This window comes from Lactuca saligna, chromosome 8, assembly GCF_052625555.1.
Source record: "Lactuca saligna cultivar CGN05327 chromosome 8, ASM5262555v1, whole genome shotgun sequence".
Lineage (NCBI taxonomy): Eukaryota > Viridiplantae > Streptophyta > Magnoliopsida > Asterales > Asteraceae > Lactuca > Lactuca saligna.
This window is the reverse complement of record NC_136424.1, coordinates 222254426-222265052: the sequence shown is the minus strand read 5'-3', so window position 1 is coordinate 222265052 and position 10627 is coordinate 222254426. Positions and strand designations below refer to the sequence as shown.

Below are 10627 nucleotides of genomic sequence, written 5' to 3'. Positions count from 1 at the left end.
TCTTTTGGCAAAAATAAGGTAGTTCCTTATGTTTTTTATATAGAATTATTGTATTAAAAAAGAAAAAAGGTAGGTCCTAGAACCTACCTCAAGTGTATGTAGCTATGCCCATCACAACCAAACACCACCATTAAGCTACCCTAACACCATGCTTATTTCTCCATCCTAGCCTACACAACCCACCATCATAGCACCTATAAAATAATAAGAAAAATAAGTGTAGACCATACACCTATTTTTGGGTTGAACCCTTCTTCCACCATTACCTCCACCATCATCCTCTATCATACACATAGCCACCATCCCCGTCTAGCCAACACCTTTCACACCATTTCATTGCATTCCATTGCTCACATCCCACTAGGTACGTATGATTTCATTTGGATCATCCAAGAATAACAATTCAGAAAATAAGGGATTGAAAAAATAGAGTTGATATATCATGTCCTAGATATAATTAATATGGTAGTGTATAACTAATTTCGTTGCTTCAACGTTTTCAAATGGCCATTAGATTATATTGGAGGGAAGTGAGATGGGGTGGTGTTTTATTGACTTTTGTCATTGTTTGATTCAGAAAAAGTGAGACTGGTGAGTGGATATAGTGGGCCTCATTTAGTTTCTAATAAACTTAAGTATTAAAACAATTTCATATTTTAGAGAAAACAAATTTTAGGGGTATAAAAGTCATTTTATGTTGGTAGGGATCAAAATCACTAAAAATTTTCAAATTTGGACAAGTAATGCAATACCAAAGTTTTTTTGGATTGAAACCACAAAAAATGACAATCACATGGACTATTTTTGTAGTTCACTTTGTTTTTATATTGAATTAGGTTTCTTAGAATGTCCGCCATGTTATTGAACCCCAGGACTGTTTTCGATATGAGCCATTATAATTGTTAGCCAAACATGTTAATATACCATTTGGTCTTACACTTCTTCACTCGATCTTCACATGAGCATGTATACACTTCTCCACTCGAGTATATAATATTCACACTTCTTCACTAGAACATGTCTTCCCTACCATTATAACAAAGCATGTGTACCTTTCTATTCTAGAAATGGTAGATACGAATGAAAATCTCAACAAAACTAGGTTTAGTTGCACATAATTTATACTTAGATTGCATAGTATTTCAACATTACAACGAGAAGAGCAACCAACCTTCTGCACTTTATGGGGATTGATCATGTTATTCGGATCCATAACACACATATGTGCATGCATGCCACACTCCCATGTTTAGGTGAAATTTAAGGTGAATGAAGTTTTACAATCATTAGAATCTATATACATATAATTCCACTTATTTTTCACTCGTCCACCAATGTTGGATGGTTCAAAAGCCATTACACCACTTAACCAACCCTTTTAATAAGCATACTTTGGTGATTAGCTTATCATTCATTTGAGTTAAAATTTGGACATTTAATATGCCAACACAAAGATACGACAATAGAAAACAAAAATGTATAACCATTTACCCTTTTATGAATGTATAATGTTCATATATTTTTTCAAACTTTGGAAAAACCCAATTTTGGAAAATGGGTAAACTCGTCTTTCTAACATAATGGGTTTTAAGATAGTAAAATTTTAAGATATATATATATATATATATATATATATATATATATATATATATATATATATATAGAGAGAGAGAGAGAGAGAGAGAGAGAGAGAGAGAGTCCATGTTTTACTCTTCAAAAGAGCCTCATTGAGATAGGGTAGAGTTTAACATATATAGAGACATATGAGAATGTGTCTAGCCGATGTGGAACACACTAATACTCCTTCATAGAATAGGCTACGAGGTTATAATCCATGAGGAGCTAGCTTTCGGTCTAATATTGTGTAAGATATATGTGGAGTTCACGGTTTTACTCTCCAAAAGATCCCTTATAGAGAGGGTAGACTCCATGTTAGTGTATCCAATATCGGTAAAACGCATTCCGATATGTCATTATATATGTTGGAGTTTCTCTCTCTTCGTAAGGTTCTTTTGGAGATAATCCAAAGACTCCATGTATATCTTACATGTTATTAGATTCAACATACAACACCACCAACATAGCAGATGATTGTCGATCCTCAGATAGAGTCTTCGTCTGAGTGGTGTTAGTCAGTGGCGAGTGGCGAGTCTGGAACTACAAATCATATGGTTCACGATTTAATTGAAACCAACAGAAAATGAAAAAGAAATAATAAAAAAACTACTTGCGGGTCCGGTTCTTGTCATATTAACTTGATATAAAATTAAAAAAAAAACAAAAATAAAAAGTATTACTTTTGCTAGTATGCTCTTTTAATTTCAGTCTCTCTAATTCACATGATAAAGTTTCATACTTGGTCGTTATGTCAACAGCTAGTGAACTTAAACGAACTTTTATATGTTTATGTTGATCATTATCTTATACTTTTATTTATCATTCATTTAAAAAAACTTTAATAATGACATTTTTTATTCTAATTTCTAAAACAAATGGCAATTAACTAACACAATTCTAAAACTTGGAAGTGAATGTAATTAAAAAAATCCAAAGAACCAGTTGCCAAAATCATTGACAAATTTGCCCATGTTAGTGTGAACTTATCAAAGGTTTCCAATTTGGAAGTGAATTTTAAAAAAAGTTTTAAACAAAGACCAAAAAGATGAAAAATGTATTTTCAAAATGTCAAATGCATTAAGAAAATAGCCTCTTTTAATCAAATAATAAAGGTCTTGGTATTTGGAACTTGGAAAACAATAAACAATTGTCATTTATCAAATACATTAACAAAATCGCCAACCTCAATCAATCGGTAAAAAAATTCAATTAAGAATGAACATTAGATGTGATTAATTGAAATGTAAGTAAACAAAGTTACGAAGACCTTAAACCAATGACAAAAGTAGTACAATTTTGAATTGAGAATTGTACAAATCTGTCGGAGTGTGAGTCTGGTCAGTCGGTGGTGTTGTAGGAATAAGGCAGGCAGGCGGCCGACATGAGTCGGTTGGTTGATGGCGCTGAGAGTGTTTAGTGCATCAATCACATTCACAATAACCTTCAAAATCGTTTTAATTTCCATATTTTTACCCTTTTCTGTTTAATTACAAATTTTTAATAGGCCATTGTTTTTTTAGCTTACTAGACATGGATCCGCTATTTGATTGGGTATTGAAATATAAATTTTAGGCTTCTAAAATTTTTTGTTCCTTCTAAATATCAGGTAGTTCACTCAAAATTTGTAAGTTGGATCATAATTATTTTATTAAATAAATCTATATAATGTAAAAAATTAGGTGGGTTAGAGGATCCACCTTCATCAAACATAGATTCATCATTGATGTTAGTGTAGCACACATCAATGTGACAAGGTTCTATATGTCACTATATATGTCGGACTTTACCCTCACTCCACAAGGTGTTTTTTGGAGACCAAACTAGTAATTCTACATATATCAAACATATGGGACAATATCTAGCTAATGTGGGACATACGAACTATTCCTTCTAAAGAGGTAATAAACCAAAGGTAATCTGTATGTGTCTAAAAAGAATTAAGGAAAGAACATTTCATGTTGTAGTAAGCAAGAATTAATATAACTTTTTTGTTGGTTTTGCAGGGTCCGGAACTAATTGGACGTTAAAACTTGGTAAGTTTTTACAATTATCTTATATGATTTAATTTAGGATTTACAAAAGGTTGTCGTCATTGGAGATTTATGTTGCCGAAACTAAAAGTATTTGTATCCTCAAAAGAAATTCGAAAAGGAAAAAAAAGATAATGTTTGTGGACACATGTTGGCTTGCCATTAAAGTTATTATAAGATTAGAAGGTTTTCTAGGTGTTTTAACTAAAACAATAAACTTTTTCTTTGTCGCAGTTCTCGGAATTGTATCAGCATTTATGACGATTACGTTGGTACTCATAGTATATTGCATTAGCAAATTCTCACCAAGCAATTGTGTTGCATTATTTAAGCATCAAACTGAGGACGAAAAAAGTGTTGAGGCCTTTGTCATACAATATGGATCCTTAAGTACGAAAAGATACACTTATGCTGATATTAAGAAGATGACAAATTCATTTAGAGTCAAATTAGGACAAGGAGGTTTTGGTACCGTGTTTAAAGGAAAGCTATCGGATGGACGTCTTGTGGCAGTAAAAGTTTTAAACTCATCGAAAGCAAGTGGACAAGAATTTATAAACGAAGTTGCAAGCATTGGTAGAACTTCTCATATTAATATAGTTACTCTTTTGGGATTTTGTTTTGACTCTAAAAAAAGAGCTCTCGTATATGAGTTCATGCCAAACGGATCATTAGAAAAGTTTATACATGGTCATGTTCCTCTAAACACAAGAGAGCATATAGGAGTACAAAAGTTGTTTGATGTAGCCCTTGGAATAGCACGAGGTCTTGACTACTTGCATCGTGGCTGCAACACTCGAATTTTGCATCTTGATATAAAGCCACATAATATCCTCCTTGACGAAGATTTTTGCCCTAAGATAGCAGATTTTGGGCTTGCAAAATTATACTCTAGGAAAGAGAGTATTGTTTCCATGATTGAGGCTAGAGGCACCATTGGGTATATTGCCCCTGAAGTTTTTAATAGAAGCTTTGGAGGAGTCTCCCACAAGTCTGATGTTTATAGTTATGGGATGTTGATACTAGAAATGGTTGGAGGAAGGAAAAATGTTGATGTTGGTGTTGGTTCTGGGCATACGAGTGAGATATATTTTCCTTATTGGATTTACAACCGCCTAAAGAAGGAAGAATTCGTATTAGATGGTATAATAAGTGTAGAGGAAAATGATTATGCTAGAAAGATGACAATAGTTGGTTTATGGTGTATACAAACTGATCCAAAGCAAAGGCCGTCGATTAATGAAGTGATTGAAATGTTAGAAGGAAGCTTGCAGGCATTGGCAATTCCACCAAAACCGTTCTTTTCTTCTCCTCCACGATCAACACCCACTGCATTTAGCACATCGCAAGAAGTGAGCGGTGAGTACTGTATTTCACAAATGACATGATATTAACACAATCAAACTGTATTTTTATGTGATAGCTCCACATTTTCTAGAGGGAAAGTGATGTAAAATTTATAATTTTCTAACAATTGGAGGTATCTTCCTATGCTTTAAGTTTTTTTTTTTTTTTTTTTTTTTTTTCAAACGCTTTTTGTGGTTCATTACGACATCTTCAATTGTGAAAATAGTAGGATACCCCCGCGATGCAGCGGCGCCTGATAATTCATTTTGGTCGATAGTTTCCATGCAGCGACTGTTATCCTTTTTAAGTCAATTAGTTCATTTTAATCTTTTTTATGGGTTATTTTGTGTCAAATAACTCTTTCCGGCAAATAGTTTCTAAATATGTGTCTAATAGCGGGGTCCGAATAGTTTACTTTCCGTTGTCATCTATTGTTCTGGATTTAATTTTTGATTATTTGGTTGCTATGTGTTTTTTGATGCTTAAGTGTCCTAAACTTCAGTTTTAGGATAATTTACTTTGAAAAATAAGCCTAAAAGAGTACAAAAATCAAATTATAATGCTTTTATTAAAAGAGCTGAAAATATAATTACAATGCTTTTATTAAAAGAGTTGAAATATCATGTTTAAAAACACAAAGAATTAGTGGAGGTAAACGGATTTTACATTAAAAATGAACGTAGTAAGTACTGTAGCGTAATATAAATTTTTACTTTAATTAAAATTGAAAATTTAACTTAATTATTCATTAAAAAACAAAAGTCATATTTATATTTAAAAAGATTTGATATTCGTACACATTTAAATTGAAATTAAGATAATGGGGCTTGAATTAGTAATCGAACTAACCGTGATTGCCGACATAATGATCTATTGTTTATCCGAATATTTATAAAAGATATTTAAATTATAAAATTAACAGCTTGCAATAAATAAAAGTTAACGAAAATAAAATAGGTCGCACTACAAATTATATTGCAAATAAGTGAATAACTATATATTGTTATAACTATTTATAAATATTAAAAAATAACATGATAATAAAATCAAAAAAGTTAATAAAATGTACAGATGACAATCAATAACATACATGTATAGATTAGAGGGGCTAGGAGCTTTTTGAAGTTATCTTTCCAACACAATCTTTATCATTTTTTCAATTTTATATCACGACTGCCACGCTCTTTCTTTATAATTATTTTAAAGCCAATATTATAGAATAGAAGTATAATCAGTAATTTAAACATTCACACGTCATATACCTGTATAATATAAATTTATCATCGCTAAATACACAATAAGATTATGTAATATATATATTTATTTTAATATATTAAAAATTTACTATTGTTTTTCTATAAATAATGTTTTTTGAAACCATTCAAATATCCCTTTTATCTTAAAACCAATCTAATCAAAAACTTTTTCTTTTCAAGAACTACTCTCCTATCAAACTCTCTTTTCTTTTTTGCTTGACCTTTCGTTTTATTTCGTATTTGAAGTTTATATTTGTAATAGTTTTATTTTATAGAAAACTTAGATATTTATAACTTTAAAACAGGAAAATGATATACTGAATTTGTAAATAATTTATTTTCACATAATATAATTTATAGTACTCCATTTACTCATATATAGTTTGTATTTACCTCGCAGATCACTTAAAATTTTAGTAAAAATGTATTAATTTAAGGTTTTGTATATTCACTTAATATAAACTATAATTAATATAAACAAATAACTTAATTTTAATATTAAATAATTATTAATGATTATGTCTAATTACAATAGTGTGGTTCATTTCCATTTTACTTTTCCGTGTAAGTTATTTGCTCGTAAACAAAAACTTTATACATTAGAAATGTTAGAAATGCCAATGTGGGATTAGCCCACTAGGTAGAGATGGATGCTTCTTAGACAGGAGGTTTTGGGTTTAATAACTTGATGAATTTAATATCTAAAGTCTAAACTAAGCTGAGTGTTCAAAAAAAAAATGTTAGAAATGACTTTTGAATTACTTTGGAAAGAGTTTCTTATATATAATTTAAAGCGTCACGTCATTTCTTTTTCCGGGGATACATCATTTGTTATAGATTTAAAAAAGAAACTTAGAAACACATGCCAGTTTCTTTCATGTTCACCACAATTCAAGTGTCATGCTCGCCGTTCCAAAAAAAAATAAAAATAAAAAGTACGTTCGGTAATCTTGATTTACTTATCAAAACAATATATTTTCATTTTAAATGTATTAAAATGTTTATTTTACCTATCTAATTAATCAAAATATATATACATATTATTATATCAAAATGAGATATTAAATGTTTAATGGAATATGTAATCTTATACTGACTATGACATAAATTATTTTTTAATCTTCTTTTTTATGACATTCTAAATATTAAGCATAATAATTCCACTGTTCAATGAATAATTAGTTTATAAGAAATTTTATCATCTTTTGTTATTTGCTTCTTAATTCATCACGAGACATTGCAAAATAAAAACACAAAAAGCAACATATGAAAATTATAAACATCGACTCACAATACATTACAGATCTGAAAACTTATGAACATAATACAAACTAAACCGGCCTTATGTTGTCGTATTTAGATCCATGTCTTCAATGACTTTCTCCCAAAGATATCATTTTAAAATTTATACATGGGCCATATCAAAATAGTTATATATAGAAAAACAATCAAAGTTGCCTTTTACTGAACAACAGACTTGCAAACAATAAGATAGATAAAACACCAACTCCTATAGCAAAACCTATCTGGTACTAAACAACACCAAAGATTTCAAAACCCTTTTTCATTGCACAATAGCAAAACCTATTTCTTCCACCTTCTCGCATTTTTGTTCTTTTCTTCTTTTTCCTTTGATTTTCTGGTAACAGAAGGTGGAGGAGGTTGAGATGAATGTGAGACGGTGGTGGTTTTCCGGTTTCAAGCCTACAAAACATATAAAATATGATCAATAACCTAAAACAACGAAAATAAAAGAAATAAAAAACCAATATCTAGATCTAGAAAAGATATTGAAGATCCACAATCGGGTTTTTAGTCATATCTTGGGGAGACAGAGAGAGAAAGAGATACATGGAGAGAGTTGTTTGTGTTAGGTGTCGTGGTGGTACTTTTAGGAGAGAATGCAGAGGTACGGTGGTTGCGGTCCTTAATAGCGTCGATGTGTAATGTTGGTGGTGATATCTCGATATGGCTGAAGGTGTTGAGGTCAGAAGTGGCTAACAGTGTTCATGACGAAGTTGCCTAATAATGATGAAGGTGGTTGTTGGTGGCAACGGTAGAGGTGACTGTAAGGGGGTGTTTGGATAGGAAAAAAAGAGGTGCTTATTGCTTATTCCCACAATAAGCTAATTTAAGTGTTTGGATAAAATCCAGCTTATTAGGCTAAATAAGCTAATTTTAATAAGCATACATCCTCATGCTTATTGCTTATTCCCACTACAAATAAGCTAAAAATGTAATCCAAACACCCCCTGAGTAGGGGGTGACTTTAAGATTTTTAAAGAGAATACATAATTTTGAATGGGGGTTGATTGGGAACAAAAGAGTTTAAATGGAAGAGTTTCTAGCAAAACAATAGAGTGCTAGTGTATTGGTTGTGTTCTATATATATTAAAACATTTTATGTTGATCGGTTAGTATTTAGTTACATGGATCACCACAAAAAAAAAATCTAGACCACTGAAATTATATCAAATGGTTCATAGTTGATCTCTTTAGTTTTAAGACTCTGGTCTTAAAATTTGTAGGTTCTACTATTATTTATGTATTAGAAAGTAGTAAGATATATAGAGGGTGAGGTTCAATAGAGAACCATAATTAACCAATGAATCAAGGAACCAATCTTTTTTTCAACATTTAGAACTTATTTTTTATATAAAAAAAAACTAAAAATACAGAAATTCTTAACTTTGTAATTTTTTTTCCAATGATATAAAATTCGAATTTTCTTTTTCTTTTCGTCAAATTCACAATGTAAATCTTTGAAAATTCACAATATGAATCTAAATTCACTCGGTGAATCTGAAAATTATTTTTCACATTCACAATCTTAAGTTATGAATTTAGATATTTTGGATTTTTTTTCGATAAAGAATAAGCTCCTTGGAGAACCAATATATATATATATATATATATATATATATATATATATATATATATATATATATATATATATATATATATATATATATATATATATATATATATATATATATATATATATATATAAAGAACAAAACCAAGAAAAATTTTGAAGTCTTGTTTACACATTTATACAACAAACTATAAAATAAGAATGGAAATTCCTTGAACCACCTGTCATTATGCACACATTTGTGAACGATGTGCTGCATATTTTCTGATACTGATTGGTTTTTGTACAACGATTATTGAAATTTTGTTGCAAATAATCAATTTTAGTTGGTTAAAAATACGGAAATCAGTTTTTTATGTAGAAACTTCTTATATATGATGAAATATGTGGAAAACCTCTCTATTAGGGTTACGTGTATTGAGTACTATAAATAAGATACATAATACACAAGGGCACTTATACTATATAAAAGGAAATAAAACAGCCAAAAGTATAATCTGTTTAACACACCCCCGTAATTTGAACTAGGGGATCTCTAATGTTCAAACTATCTCTAAAATTAAGCAATAACTGAGTAGGTAAGCCCTTTGTAAATAGGTCTACAAACTAATATGCTGAAGGAACATGCAAAACACGTATATGATCAATCACAACACGTTCCCCTAACAAAATGTAAATCTATTTCCACATGCTAGGTTCTTTTGTGCTGAATAGGGTTGGATGCTAGATAGATGGCACTGACATTATCACAGAAGACAACAATGGCACAAGAAAGCGAACATGATAATTCGAGGAGAAAATTACGAAGACCAGCAGTTTCAGTAACTACATTAGCTACCCCCCGATACTCGGCTTTGGCAATAGAGCGAGTGACTACAGGTTGCCATTTGGAAGACCAAGAGATTAGGTTATCTCCAAGATAAACACAGAACCCAGAAGTGGACTGACGAGTAGTAGGACACCCGACCCAATCAACATCAGAATAGGAAATCAAGCGATCAACGACTGACGGATGGATATGAAGACCATGAGTTAATATACCTTGAAGATATTGTAAGATGCGTCTAAGGGCATGGAGATGCGGAGCACGCAGGTCATGCATATAGAGGTAGAATTGTTGTACGACATACGCAATACCAGGATGAGTAAAAGTCAAATATTGCAAAGCTCCAATAGGACTTCGATAGAGAGGAGGGGGTTCAGAGACTAGCTCACCCCCCAGCAACGAGCTTGCTTTTGGTATCAGCTGTGGTACTATAGGGATTACAAGTAGCCATATCAGCACGAGACAAAATCTCCTGAGCAAAGGTAGATTGAGATAATAAAAGACCAGAGGAGCTGTGGGTGGTAGCAATACCTAGAAATAAAGAGAGAGAGAACCGAGATCAGGCATAGGAAATTCAGAAAAAAGCTGAGAAATAACTATGGATATGAGAGTGGGAGAGGAAGCAGTGGGAATTATGTCATCAACATAGAGAAGGAGGTAGATAGTCTCAAAACCA

The 10627-nt window shown here is 31.3% G+C and overlaps 1 protein-coding gene across 1 annotated transcript in view; it reads left to right on the top strand.

Annotated features, from left to right (window-relative positions):
* LOC145010765 (LEAF RUST 10 DISEASE-RESISTANCE LOCUS RECEPTOR-LIKE PROTEIN KINASE-like 2.1) overlaps positions 1–5281 on the top strand; it is a 14918-nt gene extending 9637 nt beyond the window's left edge. Inside the window, exons 2-3 of the mRNA XM_078969295.1 lie at positions 3621–3650; positions 3882–5281. Coding sequence (XP_078825421.1) covers positions 3621–3650; positions 3882–5035 — 1184 coding nt within the window. The 3' untranslated portion in view covers positions 5036–5281. The remainder of the gene's footprint in view (positions 1–3620; positions 3651–3881) is intronic.
* The last annotated feature ends 5346 nt before the right edge of the window (positions 5282–10627 follow it).